Source organism: Misgurnus anguillicaudatus, chromosome 17 (assembly GCF_027580225.2).
Source record: "Misgurnus anguillicaudatus chromosome 17, ASM2758022v2, whole genome shotgun sequence".
Classification (NCBI taxonomy): Eukaryota; Metazoa; Chordata; class Actinopteri; order Cypriniformes; family Cobitidae; genus Misgurnus; species Misgurnus anguillicaudatus.
Window position 1 is genome coordinate 34112990 of NC_073353.2, and position 21649 is coordinate 34134638.

The 21649-nt window shown below is 37.8% G+C and overlaps 1 protein-coding gene and 1 long non-coding RNA gene across 2 annotated transcripts in view; one reads left to right on the forward strand and one right to left on the reverse strand.

The window, feature by feature from the left end:
• Nucleotides 1-1768, reverse strand: part of col5a2a (collagen, type V, alpha 2a) — a 43170-nt gene extending 41402 nt beyond the window's left edge. The window contains exon 1 of the mRNA XM_073854651.1: nucleotides 1513-1768. Within this exon, the coding sequence (XP_073710752.1) occupies nucleotides 1513-1600 (88 nt within the window). The 5' untranslated portion in view covers nucleotides 1601-1768. The remainder of the gene's footprint in view (nucleotides 1-1512) is intronic.
• Nucleotides 1-21649, forward strand: part of LOC129451665 (uncharacterized) — a 197740-nt gene that overhangs the window by 20845 nt on the left and 155246 nt on the right. The window contains exon 4 of the long non-coding RNA XR_008646838.2: nucleotides 2073-2140. This is a non-coding gene — a long non-coding RNA (uncharacterized lncRNA). The remainder of the gene's footprint in view (nucleotides 1-2072; nucleotides 2141-21649) is intronic.

Consider the following 21649-nt stretch of genomic DNA (forward strand, 5'->3'; position numbering starts at 1 on the left):
TGTTTTTCTAGAGCAATTCTCTTTCCCTTAAGTTGCATAAATATTACCATTGTGGCCAGACTTTTTAGAAACAAACAGCTGCTTTCAGTTTTACACTTCAGTTAGCTTAAAACCAAACCCATTTAATACCAGCCTTTATCTTGTAAATCTCTAAAATTATCAAGTCAGACGCATTCATATACGTAATTCATATAAAGTTGAATAGACTCGATAAGGTTTTTGACTATGTTAGGAAAAAATCTTTCAGTGGTTTATGTTTTTGCCTTGTTCTTAACTTCTTTAACAAACTGTGTGACAAACCTGTAAAAAAAATATTTTAATTTATAACTTGCAGCAACTCATCATTAGTCAAGCGAAAAAATAAAGGTTGACTATAAAAAAATTATACTTAAAAAAAATTTTTTACAGTGCATTCTTATTCTTATTAATTGCATCTGACATAAACTTTTTTTACATAATTTTTTTTTATTATGTTTAAGTAAAGCAAATAATACCAAACTATTCAAAGTCGGACCTTTATAATAAAAGGCGAACACATTGGCGGATTTATCTGCAAAATAGTTTTTCATTACTATTATTTACTATGATCTTGCTTGTTTAAATAGATAAACTTGCAGGCCCTTTATTTATAGCATGATAATAAACCCATAGCACATAATTTTGCAGAAGAAAAATTTAAAGAATACTATGAAAAAAAATTATGAAGTAATTTTTAAATCGCAAACAATGCTGTCAGTTTCACCCCAAAAAATATTAGTCCTTCCTTGGTGGGCTAGTTGTTTGTAGATGTTTTTGCTCATTTAAAACGTAAATAACGCCCGCCTTTAATCTTTAATTGCTTCATTTATATTGCCACTAGGCGGCGCACTGCCCATGAAACCTCAACAATAGCATGACTCCAAAAGACACAGCTGTTGTTCAGTTATATGTACCGTATATCAAAATCTGCTAAAGTTTTCCTGAGAGATCTTAAGAGTATAATCCCAAGAGCATAATGTCTTGTGACATCACAGGGAAGATATACGTCACACGTGTAAAAGTGCTGTAAAACAGAGCATGGCTGGGATAATAGTGCTCAGGTGTTTCTCAACTGGGCGTTTATTTCTTCCCTGCATGTTCGGAGTCGGTTCCTCCCTCATGCTCGCACATCTGCTCTGAATTAAGGATGTGTTCTTGCAAAGCCCTGTGAGAGGACTGCTAAAGACGAAATCGATTCAGCAGCTGTGAGATGAGATTATAGACGTGGGTAGATAACAAATCTAATAATGCTTATATGTTTAGAGTCAAAAGATAACTGTTTCCTTATCCCCTAAGCCTCCTAGTGACATCAGTGTTACACGAACACATGGCATAATTAGTACACTAACTTAGCATGACACATCTTGACAATTTTGCACCTTTACAGTTAAGTGCTAATAAAACTCAATTCTTTTGTAGATTAAGTTACAGGGTAACTTTGAATTGAATCCATTTGTAAGCATCGCCACAAAAAAATCTTAAGTCTCAACTTACCACCGTTGTCATCTTGGCACTTCACAAGTTGTAAAAAAGCCACAGATAAAGCCAGGAACAGCACAGTCCTAAAAGGCATAAATCTCATCGTGCCTATATCAAAGACATGAGCCGTTCTTATGTGCAAAATAAAAGGGAAGAATAGGGGAAATAGGAGTCCAGGTTATCGCTTCACCATGAAGTCAGACTGAGGCTTTTCCTGCTTAGAGCAGCAATGAGACCCAACCCCACTCTCTGCTGACTCTTTTTTAACAGCCTGAAGAAAGAAGAATGCTGCCAACCCTAATTTTCCACCCCCTTTTGTTACTGCTCTCTCATAAGCATCTAGTCACAGACATCTCTACATCTGCAGAACTACATCCATGTTTACTAAACTCTTCTTTAGTTATTTCATGTAATGTAACAGTAATGCATGAATATTTGGGGTTATTATTCAAAGTTAACTTCAGAGTCTGTTTGACTTTTTGTAGTTGCTAAGCGGGACAGTAAAGTGGTTTTATGACGCGTTTAACTGCACTAACGTAACTGTGGGTTGCTGATGGGCTTTTTTGTTTTTACAGGGAGTAAGAAAAGAGTTTATATGCCATTTGTCTCGGATTGTAGATGACAGATTTAAACTGCTGCTGTGGTAAGAGAAGAACTACAAATTTGAACCTTAAAAGTTTCTGTTCTTCTGATGGAGTTAATATTCATTGTTGTCTAAGCTTCATTGAATCAGTGATGGGGACATAAGATAAGATAACAGGAATGAGTAAAACATTTCCATTGTTCCTCAGGAAAGACCACAGGTCTGCTATAGCAAATCGAATTCATTTTATTACAAATGTTCTGCACATGGTTTCGTTTCTGTGAATTCCTTCATGAATACAAACAGTTATATCAAAGATCATCTTCACAATGTTTGACTCAATGACTCTTTAGAAAGTCCAGGTTTTGCTCTTCTTAGACTTTTTAGACTTAGACTTAAACTTTTAACCCCTCCTGAACAATCACAGAAATAAGCAGTTCAGAGTGGTTTGATTTTTCCCCTACTACCTGACATATATCAACGAAATGCGTATCCTGAGAAATCACCTTTTTCAGATCCAAGGTATTGTCAACAGTAAAGAGTTATGGTAGCGACTCACACTGTTTTTAGCCAATCAGAGAACATTCTGACATTGGGTGGGCTGAGATATCTATGGGGGTGGGGTTTGAAAAAAGGATGGGGTGGTCTGATCAGTAACTAGTGGAAATGGCTGAAAGTTTCCAGGATGTAAAATACACTCACCTAAAGGATTATTAGGAACACCATACTAATACTGTGTTGGAGCCTTTTGCCTTCAGAACTGCCTTAATTCTACGTGGCATTGATTCAACAAGATGCTGAAAGCATTCTTTAGAAATGTTGGCCCATATTGATAGGAAATCGTCTTGTTGTTAATGGAGATTTGTGGGATGCACATTCAGGGCACGGAGCTCCTGTTCCACCACATCCCAAAGATGCTCGATTGGGTTGAGATCTGGTGACTGTGGGGGCCATTTTAGTAAAGTGAACTCACTGTCATGTTCAAGAAACGAATGTATAATGATTCAAGCTTTGTGACATGGTGCATTATCCTGCTGAAGTAGCCGTCAGAGGATGGGTATATGGTGGTCATAAAGGGATGGACATGGTCAGAAACAATGCTCAGGTAGGCCGTGGCATTTAAACGATGCCCAGTTGGCACTGAGGGGCTTAAAGTGTGCCAAGAAAACATCACCCACACCATTACACCACCAGCATGCACAATGGTAACAAGGCATGATGGATCCATGTTCTCATTCTCATTCTTCTGCTGTTGTAGGCCATTCGCCTCAAGGTTGTGCGTGTTGTGGCTTCACAAATGCTTTGCTGCATACCTCGGTTGTAACGAGTGGTTATTTCAGTCAAAGTCGCTCTTCTATCAGCTTGAATCAGTCGGACAATTCTCCTCTGACCTCTAGCATCAACAAGGCATTTTCGCCCACAGGACTGCCGCATACTGGATGTTTTTCCCTTTTCGCACCATTCTTTATAAACCCTAGAAATGGTTGTGCGTGAAAATCCCAGTAACTGAGCAGATTGTGAAATACTCAGACCGGCCCATCTGGCACCAACAATCATGCCACGCTCAAAATTGCTTAAAGTTCAGTTTGGAGTTCTGGAGATTTTGTTTAACTAGGACCACACCCCTAAATGCATTGAAGCAACTGCCATGTGATTGGTTGATTAGATAATGGCATTAATAAGAAATTGAACAGGTGTTCATAATAATCCTTACATGACAATAAACCCGACACTTTCTGAAAAATATATTAAATGTATAGGAAAAAATTAAATTAGATTGGGACACTGTTTAACATTGAAATGACTGTCATAATCTCAACCAACCTGTTTTTAAGGTATATTTAAATTGAGATTTATACATTTTCTGAGGGTGCACAAAAAATCTTTTTGTTGAAAAAAATCGCCTTTAAAGTTGTCTAAATTAAGTCCTTAGCAACACATATATAAAATGTATTTATCATAAGTAATATATGTACGGTAGAAATGTACAAAATATCTTCATGGAACATGATCTTTACTTAAAGCAACACTATGTAGTTTTTTTACCTTTAAATAATGTCTCTAAAATTATTTCAGTGATAGAACAACTTTTAACTGGACAAATTGTACTGTTGCTGCAACCTGAGCAGCCTCCTAGCTGCTACAAGCACACTCTGAAAGTGACGGTGGAGGGTAGGAAATACAGCCCCGCCCCTCCCCCTGCCTGCAGAAGAGTGTCTGATACCAGGCACTGTTGCGCTTTTCAACCACATGGGGGAGCTGTACGTTATTTTTACATGGAAACTACATAGTGTTGCTTTAATATCCTATTAATTTTGGCCATAAAAATCATTTTGACCCGCACAATGCAGTGTTGGCTGTTGCTACAAATATACCATGCGACTTATGACTGGTTTTGTGGTCCATGGTCACGTATGTTTTCCTAGGCAATGTCCAAACCCAAGAACCCAGTTGCTCTAATGTGTAAAATGAACCAAATGTGACTTTACTCAAAATGCTTCTGTAGTAATTTTGTATTCAATTTCTTCTCTGTCCTTTTACACTGTAAATGTATTGAGACCTCTGAGGGAAAGGAGAGGAAACAGCTGTAAGACATGATCAGAATTTTCTCTCCATCTCCAATGTTGGTATGACACGCAAAAGCTGAGCGGAAGAGTGGGTGGGTTAATCGAAAAGCTGCTCGGTTTGTCTCTAGCCCAGTCCATAAATGGAGCGGCCATTACTCTGTCCGAAACCTGTCCAAACATTGCTTGCAAAAAGTAATGTTCCCACTCCGAGCACAGGAATGGGAGGTTGGTTTTAAACGTTACAATAGACTGCCAGATTTTGGGTCATCAGAGAATGTAGCCCAGAGGAAGGTAAAAGTTGTAGGGGCAGACATTACAATGAATTAGTGCTTTCCGTGCCTGTCTCTGCTTATGTCTGGCTGATCTAGGTCTTTTGTTGAATGCAACCACTGCTCAGTACTGCTAAAAATGCCACTTTGTGTCAGAAAATGTACACCAATGTAGTTATTTCCATGGTTCTCGGCATAGTATTCAACTCCTATTTCCTAGGATAAAGGAAAAAGATTTAAAGGGGACATTTCACAAGACTTTTTTTTGTAGATGTCAAATAAAACTTTGATGTTCCCAGAGTATGTATGTGAAGTTTTAGCTCTAAATATTATATAGATAGTTTATTATAGCAAGTTAAGATTGTCACTTTGTAGGTGTGAGCAAAAATGTGCTGTTTTGGGTGTGTCCTTTAACATGCAAATTAGCTGATCTCTGTACTAAATGGCAGTGCCGTGGTTGGATAGTGCAGATTAAGGGGCTGTATTATCCCCTTGTGACATCATCAGTGGAGCCAAATTTCAATTACCTATTTTTTCACATGCTTGTGGAGAATGGTTTACCAAAACTAAGTTACTGGGTTGATCTTTTTCACATTTTCTAGGTTGATAAAAGCACCAGGGACTCAATTATAGCACTTAAACATGGAAAAAGTCAGATTTTCATTGTATGTCCCCTTTAATGTAGCATTTATTGAAAACTGTGAATTGCTTTGTTGTGCCTAGCAGCTATGCTTTATCAGTTGTGATGATGAAAGACACTGAATATAGTGACAAAAGTTGAACTCTTTTACACCATCCTCTCAAATACAATGAGTGATTTATTCCAAGGAATGCATGGATGATAGCCAGATTCATACAGTCACACAAGTACTGACTTGTTTTTGCACTTGCTCCAAGTAAATACAAATTGTGGAGAGCTGAAGCTGATACTGGTGTTGTCAATTTTTAGAGGAGGTCAAAGCCTTCACTTATAGTGGTTCAAAAATGTGGAAGACAACAACAACAATAACAAATGATCCCAACTTTCCAGCTTCGTTTAAAATGCAGCCCTCGTTTTTTTATTTCTGTTCTCCACAGACCATTGTCTTTTTCTTAAAACGTACCATGTACACATTTTAGGGAAGACAAGAAAGTAAAAAATATTAAAAATATTAAGATAAAAAATCGGTAACACTTTACAATAAGGTTAATTAGTTAACATTAGTAAATGTATTAACTAACATGAACAAACATGAGCAATACATTTGTTACAGTATTTATTCATCTTTGTTAATGCTAGTTAATAGAAATAAAGCTTTTAATTCATGTTCATGTGAGTTCACAGTGCATTAACTGATAGCAAGATTTTAATAAAGTATTAGTAATTGTTGACATTAAAAAAGATTAATAAATGCTGTATAAGTGCAGTTCATTATTAGTTCATGTTTACTAATGTAGTTAACTAATGTTAAAAATCTTAAATGTCTGAACAGTGGCGGTTCTACACAGAGGTCATGGGTGGCCCTTACCTCTGTAGTTATGTCCCTGGCCACCCCTGTGGCCACCCCGTGCTGACAAAATAAACAAGTATAAATTTATTTAGATTTTACACGCGAGCGCCAAAAGCGGAACTAATGCGACGCAACGTCTACACGGGCAAATTAGAGCGGCGCTCCCAATCACTGTAGCCGGCTGCGGGTGATGCTCGGCGAATTTGTCCCCAATCTCCCGATGTTGTGAATGTGTATGCAGGTTTGGGCACTGGTAAGGACTCGACTTGACATTGGGACACTGTTCACTTTTTCTCCTGTGACGTGGCTGCTTATCAACAACCGGTAAAACCAACATCTCGCTAACTTTTTAAAGTTTACACATTGTAAAAAGCGCTGTAATTATGCTCTTACATATACGTCCATACAATTGGAGGAATTTAATTAAATGTTACATATAAAAATGTTATTTTAAATACTGATTAGATTGTGGTCCCTAACTGTCTAGCAATGTGTGTTTATATGTAAACTAAAACAAACGTTTGTCTTTATAAAAGTTTGCATTTCATAAAGTTTATTGAGTAGGCTCGCATGATTATCGGTTGGGGGGCTTTAGAAAAGAGCCAAGCTCCCCTTTTGCACCTGCACTCACTCTTGTATTAAATAAAGATTTATATGATTGTAAAGTAAAATAAAGTTTACGGGGCAGTTTCCCGGAAAGGGATAAGACTAGTCCTAGACTAAAATAAATGTAAGAGCTGTCCAAACTGAAAACAACTTGCAATGCCATATCTTAAAATACACCAGTGCCTTTTGTTTTGCTTCAAAATGCACACAAGTAATGTATTTAGTAAGGCATGATTGTTAAAACTAGTTATATTTCCTAATTAAACTATAAGGCCTAGTCCTGTCTTAAACTAATTCCTGTAACCACCCCTATTATCTTTAAATATAATTTCTTGCCATTTTTTGTGTGCCCCTCTGGTAAAACACTGGCCCCTCCTTGGCCCCCCTAGTGAAATTTGTCTAGAACCGCCACTGTGTCTGAAAAATGTTACATTATTCTGACAGCTGGCATTTTATCTAAAACAGCCTTTAAAACGGAAAGAAAATTCAAAAGCATTGGGACTCAAGACACAAAAAAAGAGTTATAGTTAAAAACTATTTTGTAAAATAAAGGTTTTTATGTAATGTTTCACGTAAAATCAATTTACATCACATCACATTACGTACATCTTTATATATTATTAATTAGGGCCCGAGCACACCGGGGTGTGAGGACCCTATTGTTCTTCAAGGAGTTATTATTAGGGCCCGAGCACCGAGGAGCAGGCCAGAATGGCCTGCACCGAAAGGTGCGAAGCCCTATTGTTTTCCTTAGGATTATTAGGGCCCGAGCACCGAGGAGCAGGCCAGAATGGCCTGCACCGAAAGGTGCGAAGCCCTATTGGTTTTGCTCGAATTTATTATTTTTTTTTTTTTTTTTATTTTTATTTTTTTTAACACTTTTGGGCATTTTGGGTGCCTTAACATACTCGAAAACTCTTGAAATTTGGCACAGACGTCAGAGTCGTCCGTCATTGCAAACGGGCAAAGGCTGGAACACGGGCGTGGCACGGGGGCTCTGTAGCGCCCCCTGTAATGCAAAATAAAACATTGATGCACAGATCGTGCAAACATGTACGCACATGTACGAGAGTTGGTACGCATATAGATCTCATCGACCCGAACAACTTTCGACCTCTAACATTTAAGCTCCGCCCAACAGGAAGTCAGCTATTTTGGATTGTTTAAAAAATGCATGCGTTGAACTTTTGAATACTCCTCCTAGAGGATGCATGCGATTGACACCAAAAGTGGTGAACATGATGTCGAGACATTGGACTTGCTAAATTGCGAAGGGATTTTTGATATCTCGAACGGTTCTGCCATGGCGAGCCGACAAAGTTGTGGCGAAATCAGAGAAACAGGAAGTGTCTAATATCTAAAGCAAAAAATGTCTTATTGTAATGACACGCGGGGTGTTTGTTCATCTGAAGATTCCGATCGCATCGATGTGCCTATTGTGAGTCTCGGGTATAGCGCCACCAGCAGGCGCCAGGAAGTGTGTCAGTCACAAAGCTGGATTTTTTTGAAAGTTCCATGCAATGTTCTTTTAAATACTCCTTCTAGGATTTTCATGCGATTGACACGAGAAGTGGTCACCATGATGCCGAGACATTGTAGATGATAAATTGCGAAGGGATTTTTGATATCTCAAATGCTGTTCCCATGGCAACGTGTCAAACTTTACTTTCATTTTAAAGGCATATTTAAGCCTTTCAGTTCCATACAGTTAACTTTTAAATACTCCTTCTAGGATTTTCATGCGATTTACACGAGAAGTGGTCAACATGATGCCGAGACATTGTAGATGATAAATTGCGAAGGGATTTTTGATATCTCAAACGCTGTTCCCATGGCAACCTGTCAAACTTTACTTTCATTTTAAAGGCATATTTAAGCCTTTCATACAGTTAACTTTTAAATACTCCTTCTAGGATTTTCATGCGATTGACACGAGAAGTGGTCAACATGATGCCGAGACATTGTAGATGATAAATTGCGAAGGGATTTTTGATATCTCAAACGCTGTTCCCATGGCAACGCGTCAAACTTTACTTTCATTTTAAAGGCATATTTAAGCCTTTCAGTTCCATACAGTTAACTTTTAAATACTCCTTCTAGGATTTTCATGCGATTTACACGAGAAGTGGTCAACATGATGCCGAGACATTGTAGATGATAAATTGCGAAGGGATTTTTGATATCTCAAACGCTGTTCCCATGGCAACCTGTCAAACTTTACTTTCATTTTAAAGGCATATTTAAGCCTTTCATACAGTTAACTTTTAAATACTCCTTCTAGGATTTTCATGCGATTGACACGAGAAGTGGTCAACATGATGCCGAGACATTGTAGATGATAAATTGCGAAGGGATTATGATATCTCAAACGCTGTTCCCATGGCAATGCATCAAACTTTACTTTCATTTTTACACATATTTAAGGCTGACAGTTACATGCAGTGAACCTTTAAATACTCCTTCTAGGATTTTCATGCGATTGACACCAGAAGTGGTCAACATGATGCCGAGACATTGTAGATGATAAATTGCGAAGGAATTTTAGACATCTCGAACGCTGTTCTCATGGCAACGCGTCAAACTTTACTTTAATTTCAGGCATGTTTAAGGCTCTTGGCGTGCTTAGTTGAACTTTAAATTTGGCACACACATCCAGAGATGTATAAAGTACTAGGGACCCAGACTTGAGTAAAAGTACAAGTGCTCTATCAAAAAAGTGAGCACACCACTTAAGTGGAAGTACTGAAGTATTAAACATGTTTTGTACTTAAGTATTGCAAGTAGTTTATTTTAAAATATACTACTCAAGTACTGAAAGTAAAAGTACAAGTATTGTGTAATGTAGTTATTAAAGAAAACAGTCAAAAGTTTGAATATAATATTGTTTATATTATTTCAAATGTTTAAGCTAAAGGACACTCACAATTGCTTTGGCTGTAGCAGGAGTACAAGGACAGGAATGTTCAGATTAATTTAACTAATATGGCAATAGAAAATTCAGAATTAATAAAATATTAGTCGATGTAATGGTAATAGGTAAAGGTACAAGATGTTTCAATGTATTTAGGTTTCCTTCTTTCGCGCACACTCGCGAATTCTCTCTCTCTATCGGTCTCTCTCGTGCACTTTGGTTCTCTCTTCACTTCACATTTGTCCACAACCGCGGCTCATATTTGTGAGTGAGAGGGAGGGAGGGGTCCGCTCTTCACTATCTCCTATTGGTTTAGACCACAATCTGTGTGTTTCTAATGTGTATCACCGCTCCGGCAGTGATAATGTAGGTTTGGAATGATTCGTAACATTTGAGTGTAACGAGTAACTATGCAGCACATAAAAAATGTATTGGAGTAAAAGTATTAAACTCATCGAAAATATGTACTGAAGTAAAAGTGGAAGTAGGAGAAAAAAAGAATACTTCAGTAGAGTACAGATACTGCCTATTAGTACTTAAGTACAGTAGTGAAGTAGTTCTACTTCGTTACTATACATCTCTGCACACATCAGAGTTTTCGGCTGTTAAGTGTTGACAAAAAGGTCAGACATAGGCGTGTCTCTTAAGTGGCTCACTAGTGCACCTGTTTGTCTAAAATGTGGGGTTTCTTTTACCTACAGTCCCCAAATGGCTCAGAAACAACATTAAATAGCCCACTGATATTTTACCCACTTGATGCCCTTGCCCACCGTGCATCGTTTTCTCGTTTTCCCATGTAGCGGTAAAAAAACGTGCGAGGGCCCGCCATTGCTGCTTGCAGCTATATTTATTTTTATTTTTTTAATTTTTTTTTTTTTCAACACTTGACCTAATTTGGGTCCCTTAACATACTCGAAAACTCTTGAAATTTGGCACACATGTCAGAGTCCCGTACCACTAGGCTCATGCAAAGGCTGAAACACGGGCGTGGCACAGGGGCTCTGTAGCGCCCCCTGTAATGCAAAAACAAACATTGGTGCACAGATTGGGCAAGCATGTACGCACATGTACGAAAGTTGGTACGCATATAGATCTCATCGACCCGAACAACTTTCGCCCTCTAACATTTTAGCTCCGCCCAACAGGAAGTCCGCCATTTTGGATTGTTTAAAAAATGCATGCGGTGAACTTTTGAATACTCCTCCTAGGGGATTCATGCAAATGACACCAAAAGTGGTGATCATGATGTCGAGACATTGGACTTGCTAAATTGCGAAGGGATTTTTGATATCTCGAACGGTTCTGCCATGGCGAAGCGGCAAAGTCATGGCGAAATCAGAGAAACAGGAAGTGTCTAATATCTATGGCAAAAAATGTCTTATTGTAATGACAAGCGGGGTGTTTGTTCATCTGAAGATTCCGATTGCATCGATGTGCCTATTGTGACTCCCGGGTATAGCACCACCACCAGGCGGCAGGAAGTGTGTCAGTTACAAAGCTGGATTTTTTTGACAGTTCCATGCAATGTTCTTTTAAATACTCCTTCTAGAAAAATCATGCAATTGACACCAAAAGTGGTCAACATGATGACGAGACATTGTAGATGATAAATTGCGAAGGGATTTTTGATATCTCGAACGCTGTTCCCATGGCAACGTGTCAAACTTTACTTTCATTTTAAAGGCATATTTAAGCCTTACAGTTTCATGCAGTGAACTTTTAAATACTCCTTCTAGGATATTCATGCGATTGACACCAAAAGTGGTCAACATGATGCTGAGACATTGTAGATGTTAAATTGTGAAGGGATTTTTGATATCTCGAATGTTGTTCCTATGGCAACGCGACAAATTTTACTTTCATTTTAAAGGCTTATTTAAGCATTACAGTTGCATGCGATGTTCTTTTAAATACTCCTTCTAGGTAAATAATGTTATTGACACCAGAAGTGGTCAACATGATGCTGAGACATTGTAGATGCTAAATTGCGAAGGAATTTTTGACATCTCGAACGCTGTTCCCATGGCAACACGTCAAACTTTACTTTTATTTTTGAGGCATATTTAAGGCTCTTGGCGTGCTTAGATTAAATTTAAATTTGGCAAACACATCAGAGTTGTCGGCTGTTAAGTGTTGACAAAAACGTCAGATAAAGGCGTGTCTATTTAGTGTCTCACTAGCACCCCCATTTGTCTAAAATGTGGGGTTTCTTTTACCTACAGTACCTAAATGGATCAGTAGCAACATGAAATATTCCACTGATATTTACCCACTTGATGCACATGCCCACCGTGCATCGTTTTCTCGGAGGCACCGTGTAGCGGTAAAAAAACGTGCGAGGGCCCGCCATCGCTGCTTGCAGCTATATTTATTCTTTTTTTTCTTTTTCTCCGACTTCAGCGGGACTTTAGAGGGCCTAAACATACTCGAAAACTCATGAAAGTTTGCACAGATGTCAAGAGTGATGAAAATTTACATGTGGTGTATGCTTTAGAATTAGGCGTGAGAAAATAGCTCTATAGCGCCACCTACAAATTTTCAACGAAGCAGCCCTCGGACTGTGTTTGACGTACAATTACGAAATTCGGTACGCGTCTGTAGCATGACAAGAGCTACAAAAAAGTCTCTTGGAGCGAAGCCGTAAACCAAACAGGAAGTCAGCTATTCTGAGTTATTTTTGTGATTTGGGCGCAGTTTTTGTCATTTCCAGGCGTCATACTTAACTAACTCCTCCTACAGTTTTCGTCGGATCATCTTCATATTTGGTGAGTGTCATCTTAAGGCCTTTGTGATGCTAAATTGCGAAGGATTTGACTCTACGTAAAAATTTGTGTCGGTTCTGGCCCGACAAAGTTTGATGTTTTCCAATGAAACAGGAAGTTGCTGGAACTCATGCATACAGTGTCCGATCTGTCCCAAATTTCACATGATTGCTAAGAGTCCTGACCTGAACACATCTACATAACAATTTTCATTTATAGCCATAGCGCCACCAGCTGGCAACCTGAAGGAACATGTTTTAGCGCCACTTTCAAATATTGAATGAAGCAGCCCTTGGACTGTGTTTAACTTACATGTACGAATTTCGGTATGCTCATGTATTATTACAAGCCCTACAAAAAAGTCTATTGGAGCAACGCCCTAAACCAAACAGGAAGTCAGCTATTTTGAATTATTTCTCAGATTTTGGCTCAGTTTTTCTCATTTCCAGCAGTCATACTTTAACTAACTCCTCCTACAGTTTTCTTCGGATCATCATCATATTTGGCGAGTGTCATCTTAAGGCCTTTGTGATGCTAAATTGCGAAGGATTTGATTCTATATTAAAATTTGTGTCTATTTCGGCCAGCCAAAGTTTGATGTTTCGCTATGAAACAGGTTGCTGGAACTCAGGCATACAGTGTCCGATCTGTCCCAAACTTCACATGATTGCTAAGATTCATGACCTGAACACATCTACATGTCAATAGTCACTTATGGTTATAGCGCCACCAGCTGGCAACAGGAAGTGACATGTTTACAATGATTATCCAATGTCTGATCTGTCCCAAACTTCACATGATTAATAAGAGTCCTGGACTGAACACATCTACATGTCAATAGTCACTTATGGTTATAGCGCCACCAGCTGGCAACAGGAAGTGACATGTTTACAATGATTATCCAATGTCTGATCTGTCCCAAACTTCACATGATTAATAAGAGTCCTGGAGTGAACACATCTACATGTCAATAGTCACTTATGGTTATAGCGCCACCAGCTGGCAACAGGAAGTGACATGTTTACACTGATTATGCAATGTCCGATCTTTCCCTAACTTCACATGATTAATAAGAGTCCTGGACTGAACACATCTACATGTCAATAGTCACTTATGGTTATAGCGCCACCAGCTGACAACAGGAAGTGACATGTTTACACTGATTATGCAATGTCTGATCTGTCCCAAACTTCACATGATTAATAAGAGTCCTGGACTGAACACATCTACATGTCAATAGTCACTTATGGTTATAGCGCCACCAGCTGACAACAGGAAGTGACATGTTTACACTGATTATGCAATGTCCGATCTTTCCCTAACTTCACATGATTAATAAGAGTCCTGGACTGAACACATCTACATGTCAATAGTCACCAGTGTTGGGCAAGTTACTAAAAAATTTGTAATTAGTTACAGTTACTAATTACTTCTTTTAAAAGTAACTGAATTACTCTACCGGTTACTGTATATCAAAAGTAATTAGTTACTTAGAAAAGTAACTTTTAAGTTACTTTTATGTCTGCTTTTTAAATGTAAATATGAACAGTACTGAACAGTCAAACAGTAAAATGATATGGATGGGCTATTTTACACGTAAGACTCTAATATATCACATACTGTAGGAGCCTATTTTGCTTTAGATTCAACCTTTGAATATTTTTGTTAGAAATTATCTTAATATTTAAACTTAGTTTATTTATGTATATCATTTAGACCATTTAGACAAATATTCTGCATGTTTACAAAAATATAAAATGTGTTAAAATTGTGTAGTGTCTCTTTAAAAATTTGGAGACAATTGTGTCAACATGTCAAATTTTCTAAAATAAATTATAATTTTTCTGATTTCATATTTATTTTAATAAGTTAGAAACGTCTCCGCTGTGTCCTGCTGACAGGCACGATGCATGTGCAGCAGATGAGGCAAATTATGGGTCCTCCGAAGGTTAGACCGTCTCATTTCAGTTCTCTTCGCGAACTTCTGAGCGCCTTGAATGGGCAAGTGCTCACCTTTTATTGCATGCTTAGTAGGGTGCAGCACTTGAATTGGAACACAGCTTGTGAAGCTTGCCACAGGGACTGCGCTCTTTGGTCATATATTGTTTGTTTTCTGTTGGATTTAAATGATACACAGGATTAAAGGAAGATATTTACTCAGAAAACGGAGTAGGCTACGTGGATTGTTTTGTCGGACGGACACAGAGCGAGTGGATTGTTTTGTCAGATGGACACAGAGCGAGTGGATTTTTTGTTCGGATACGGAGAGACTGAAACTAAAACTAAAAGCGAGCTCACACATACTATGGAGTTTTAACACGGGTGTACACCGCAGTGTGAATATTTTAGTGGAAACAACAATCGCGGATCGTTCTCTTCCATGAAGCCGATGTAAACATCTAAGAATATATGATCATTTCTTAGATTTATTACCTTTGTGGACTACAAATGCAAGTTGATGTCATACTGCGATTGCTTGGTGAAGATATGAGACCGATTTACAAACATGAGACCGGATGGATTATGACTTGCGCACAATTTTTAAACAAAGGTATGTTGTCCCGTTTAGATTTTTCATGTTCATTCTATATGCACTGTCAGCTATGATGAAGTGTAATGAATCATTGCGCCGCCAACTACAGTCCTGCGACGTCAGATATGTCTTGTCTATTTTTTACAAAATAGAGTAACGCGCGTAACGAACTCATTTAAATTTCAGTAATTGTAATTGCGTTACTTGATTTAAAAAAATAGTGGAGTTACAGTAACGCGTTACTCCCATCACTGATAGTCACTTATGATGCCAATAGTCAGTTACGGTCATAGCGCCACCAGCTGGTAACAGGAAGTAACATGTTTACAATGATAATGCAATGTCAGATTTGTCCCAAACTTCACATGATTGATAAGAGTCCTGGACAGAACACATCTACGTGCCAATATTTACATGTAGTCACTCATACACACACACACACACACACACACACACGCTCACTCACTCTCTCTCTCTCATGCTATCTTACACGATGCTACCTCGCTGTCATTTGTAATTAGCAACAGGAAATGTGGCACATTATACTACACTTTTAAATGGTTCACCTATGTTTACATGCTTAAATGCCTATTTACTACTGTTCCCTTTAATTCTTCTCATGCCACGGCGTGGCGGTGTCAGGTGTGCGAGGGCCCTTCCATCACTGCTTGCAGTTTTAATGACATTTGTTCTGCATTTGTCACAAACATGATGTGCTATTAAAAAATTTAATTGTGTGATAATCTGTCAGTTTTGTGTCTTCGCCTTTTTGAAGACTTAATATAATTTAATTTTGCAGTGCAGTTTTTATGTTAAATATTTTCATATGTGTCTCTAACCTGGTATAACTTAGAAAGCCGTGAAACAGAAATCTTCACTATCAGAAAAATGGTACAAAATCTGTACCCTTTCAAAGGTCTTAAAACTTTTTCCAAGTTTAAGTGCTATAATTGGGTCCCCAGTGCTTCTATCAACCTAGAAAGTGTGAAAAAGATCATTGGGTAAGCCATTTTCTGCAAAATTGGGTCATTCAGATTTCGCCTGTCTGGTGAGGTAGGTAGCAAGGCCAATTACAATAATACCGCCCCACTAATCTGTACTATCCAACCACGGCATTGCCATTTAGTGCATAGAGAAAGAGAGAGAGGAAAAATAATTTACAGCACAATTGAGTTTTAATTGCAACAAACCACCATCATTGTGATCAGTGTTTGCATTTCATCAGCTCATTTGCATTTTAAAGGACACACCCAAAAACAGGCCTACAAAGTAGCAATTTTAACATGCTATAATTAATTATCCGTGAAGCTAAAACTTCACATAAGCACTCTGGGGACACCAAATATTATTTTACATCTTAAAAAATGTCATAATATTACCCTTTTAATAAACGTTTTTTTTTTTGCGGTTACTCATCTGGACGGAACTTAACTTCCGGTCTCTTGTTTGTTTAACTCTTTCCCCGCCAGCGTTTTTAAAAAAAGTTGCCAGCCATCGCCAGATTTTCATGATTTTCACAAGTTTAATGCTTTCCAAAAAAAGTTCTTCCTCTAAATATATAAGCATACAATATATCAAATGAAAGAACAGACCAGAAAGAACAGGAAAAAAAATTCACCTTCATTAGTTCTCTTATTATCACCTCTCAAACATGGGAAGGTTTCTTTAAAAACACAAAATTTTGAGCAAAAAGCTGAGATAATTAAATTTTTGCAAAGGACTTTTGATAGAGATCAGATGCAGAGCGATCTTTAAAACATGCACAGAGTTCTTTCTCTTTCACGTGAGGCGTTACTTCCGGGTTGTATACGTTGCGGAAGTGCGCCTGGTGGATAATAGCGGTATTGCAGAAAGCGGGAAATACTCGTCATTGGCAGGGAAGCATTTTCTCTTAATTGACCAGATAATTTGTCAATGACGGGGAAAGAGTTAATAGTCGGGCTAGTGGTTAAACTCTGGAACAAATACTTTGTCGAAAATAACAAATGTTTTTGTTTCCTAAAGATGAGGGTAGACGGTGATCATGGATAACCGCTATGTGAGGGGAGGTTTGGCAGTTGATCTGTAGTTAACATTGTATACATTATAAAGTACACATTTTACACAGTAACGTTGGTGCAGTTTAGTTTTTGATATGCTTTAGCTATGATTTGAACTGAGGTAATCTACTTGTTGTTTATTTTGCTTGTTATCAGAAATAAACTACTCTAAAAGGACTCTGTTGTTATTGATTCTTTGCCGAAGTTTACTTGAAGTTTTGTTGTTCCATGAAAACCGTTTATTTATGTTGTTACTAGGGGTGGCACGGTTCATGAAAAAAAATCCGAACCGTTCGGTTCGCTTGTCTCGGTTCGGAGCGCGTGTGTGCCGTACGGTTCAACGGTTCATGGCATGCGTAACCTCATGCCCTGTATGTGACCCCAGATAGCGTGTTTCCCTTTCGCGAATAGCGCGAAAGAAGAGGTGACTGCTGTGGCGAGTGAGTGCTGCCGGTCATGTTACGTGTGGAAATGGCAAGAGGGAGAGAAATGGAAGTCTGCCCGGAGTTGGAGGATGCCCCAGCATCGTATAAGTTTGGTGTGTGGAAACATTTTTTATTTCATGTTACCTATGATGATATAGATACAACTGCAGGCTATGGGTTGAATGTGTTCAAAACAGCCACACGCGACGACAGCCTTCTCTCCGCCCATTTATCTAATCTGAGGTAATGAACACTGTTTTACGTCTTTTCGTATTCAGCGCTATTTTTAGCCTTTCATTGATAAAACGAAAGCGGCTGATTTCCGCGTAGTTTCATTTTGCTACCGCGTGAAAGTTGCGCGATCTTATTTCATAAACTGCCCCTTAAAGTAATCAGGACAGAAGTAGTCAAAAGTGGACAAAAGAGACGGATTTACCGTAAATATTACAGGTGTAAACGTTATGTTTCTCTCTCGTCCACATATACTCTCTGCAGTAAAAAAGCAGCCTCTCAGTGATAAATCTTAGAGCTACACTGATGTTGGGATTTTGATAAATGCAAGTTATCTTTTTGTGCTAAAAAGGCACATAAGTTCATGTAGATGGCAATACACATTCTCTTTTTTGCCAAATAAATGAAAAGCATGTTGAAATCATCAATGTCTTCCCTCTTGCTGTATCAAAATCTCACCTGGCTTTCCTCAGGGATGTTTACCAATAATGTGCTTAAAGTCAAATTCAGTTTGTGCATGATTACATGATATAACTTTTTTATTACTGTATCCTAAATTATGGATAATTAATACATTAATAAGATAATACATTTCTGGAGTGTTAAAAATTAAAAGAAAAAATAACAACAAGAACCGTACTGAACCGAGAACCGTGAACATAGAACCGTGATACGAACCGAACCGAGGGTTTTGTGAACCGTGCCACCCCTAGTTGTTACTACTGAAACTGTCTGTATGTACCTTTTATGGTAGCAATATGTATCTTTGAGGTACTAATATGCACCCCTTTATGTATAAATGTGTACTTTTTGTAAGCGTTCTGCTTCTATGACAGCTTGTGTACCTTTTATCTGAAAGAGTATAAACATGCAAGTGATGTTAACTCAATTTACTTGAACTCAATTTAATTTAATTTTGTTTTGAGAAAATAAGATTTGTTTTCTAAGAAAGTCTTTTGTTGTTTTTTTCCACTTGAGATTGAAATCAATTCGCCTTTGGGTCAGAGCAATAAACATTTAAACAATGTCTTCAGACAAGCCTCTTCAAGATCCAACTTTCATCCTCACAGTGACCTCATATGAATTACTTTATATTTTACCTGCAGTACTTACACACCTCCATACCCTGTACTTATCTTTACTTGTATTTTGGATCTATAGCATAGTATCTGCACTCAAACTGTGCTAAATAGCACTAAAAGTGGTTCACTGGCTCGTAATCATAGGGGAACCATTTTAAGTGCCATATAGCACCTATGTAGTACCTTTATGGCACCTGTGTAGAACCCTATTGTGCTATATAGAACCATATCTGGTGGTATAGTGGTGCCATATCATCCCCGTATGATTCTTTAGGTGCTATATAGCACTAAAAATGGTTCCCCTATGATTACGAACTTTTAGTGATATTTAGCAAAACAAATTTAGAGTGTGCTACACTGTAATTTAGTTGTCTATATATAAGTATTTGCAATTACTTTGGGTTTCTTGATGTTTAAAGCCAAATGCTGTGTGTCTGATAAGTGCACTCATAAACAAATGTAAATGAAGTAAAACTTTCTTGCTGAGACATGCTGGTGGTGCTATTTGATCACCTTTAATCCTACTTTTGCAATTGCTCACAAAGAATGGAAATAATGAGTAAGGTTTAAGTCTCCAAGGAAACAGCTGCCAAATACAGCTGTAAATAATTTTCCAGCCAGTACTTATATTTCAGTATAAAATGGAGTCATTTTGGATTGCTCCAGACCTTGCTGCTATTTTTCTTGTTTAGAGGACATACATCTAAAGTTCTTTTGTACAGTCTGACTGTACCTCAGTTGGTAGAGCATTGCATTAGCTGTGCAAAGGTCATGGGTTTGATCACACATGATAAAAATGTACCTTAAATGCATCAGAAAAAAATGTCCTTAGCTGTCACTGGGGCAGTTCCCTCTCAAAAAGTACATCTGTTCATTTTAGTACCTCAGAGGTATATTTGGGTACCAAAGAGTGCATGTTAGTACCTCAAACGTACAAATATATACTGTACATACAGTGGCAAGAAAAAGTATGTGAACCCATTGGACTTTCATAGTTTTCTGAATACATTTGTCATAAAATGTCATCTGATCTTTAAGGGTATTGACAAACATAATGTGTCTAAAACTAATAACACAAAAAATCTGATCTTTAATGAGAACAACCAAAAAAAACTCATAATGCTTGTGGGAAAAAGTATGTCAACCCTTGATTTAATGACCAATTGGAGTCAGGTTTTAGCACACCTGGAGTCTCGTTAAGATAACACGTTTGGAGGTGTGGATTACAAATACTTTGACGAATAAAAAACCTTCAAACTTTTGGAGTTTCTTCTGCACCCTTATGTGAGCCATGCCTCACCCAAAAAAAAGCTTTCAGAGGAGCTACGATCAAGAATTGTTGCTTTACATAAAGCTGGAAAGGGTTACAAAGCTATTTCAAGGACTTTAGAAATTTACCAATCTACAGTTAAAGGTGCAGTGTGTACATTAGAGGGGCATCTAGTGGTGAGGTTGTGAATTGCAACCAACGGCTCAGTTCACTGCTCACCCCTCGCTTTTGAAACACGTAGAGAAGCTACTGTAGCCACCACCAGACAAACAGGTCACCGTCGGAGACAACTAAAAGTTTGTTCGTAAAGGGCTTCTGTAGAAACATGGCGGCCCAAAATGGCGACTTTCATGTAAGGGGACCCTCTGTGTATGTAGATAAAAACATCTCATTATAAGGTAATAAACACGAAACCGAAAATAATGGTTCATTTTGAAAGGTCTTTATACACCCTTGATAATATAGTTTTGTATATTATTTAGCATTTATATCAAGAGATCCTTCTAAAAATTACACACTGCACCCTTAAGCAAAAAATCTACAAATGGAAACGCTTTCTTGCTACTCTAACAAGAAGTGTGTGCCCTGTCAAAATGACACCGAGCACAACGAAGACTCGAATGACAGACATTTGAAGGCATCATTGGAACTTGCTAACATCTCTGTTCATGAGTCTACAATATGTAAAACACTGAACAAGCAGGGTATCCATGGCAAGACACCATGAAGGAAACCACTGCTTACTAAAAAGAGCATTGCTGCATGCCTGGGGCCTCATTTATAAAGCGTTTTTACGCACAGATTTGATCTACAGTAAGACCGTGCGTACGCTCAAATCCACTCAAACGCTCAGATTTATAAAACTTGTCTTTGACGTGGAAAAGTACTTACCTCCACGTCAGGTTCCGACTTGACGTACGCACGTTTCCTTGTGGCAATATTGCAGTATTGCAGGTAGGCATATTCGAAACTTTTTGTTTTGTACCTTTTGTGGTCAACATGCAGAAACATTTTTTCATTTGTTTTGGAGTTGTCCTTATTCAAAAAAGAAAGAAAAAAATGGTTAGATTTCTGCTCTTTTGTTAGAATTCATATATTTTTCTTAAGACTTTGGAAAATATTTAATTAGTTTTTTTCTCTTATGATATCTTATTACATAAGAAATATTATTTGATTAATGTGTTACTTTTGTTTGCAACGTTTATTATAAATAAATGTAAATATGGTGATTATAAACCATTATTCCGTATTTTTCTATTAGAAGTTAAGCAATAGGCTACCTAAAATCTATTAATAATCTGATAAAGAATATAAGAAAGCTGCTAAATTTATTAATGTATGTCAGCATTTCCATGTTTTAATTTAATTATTTTTTTCTCTTTCA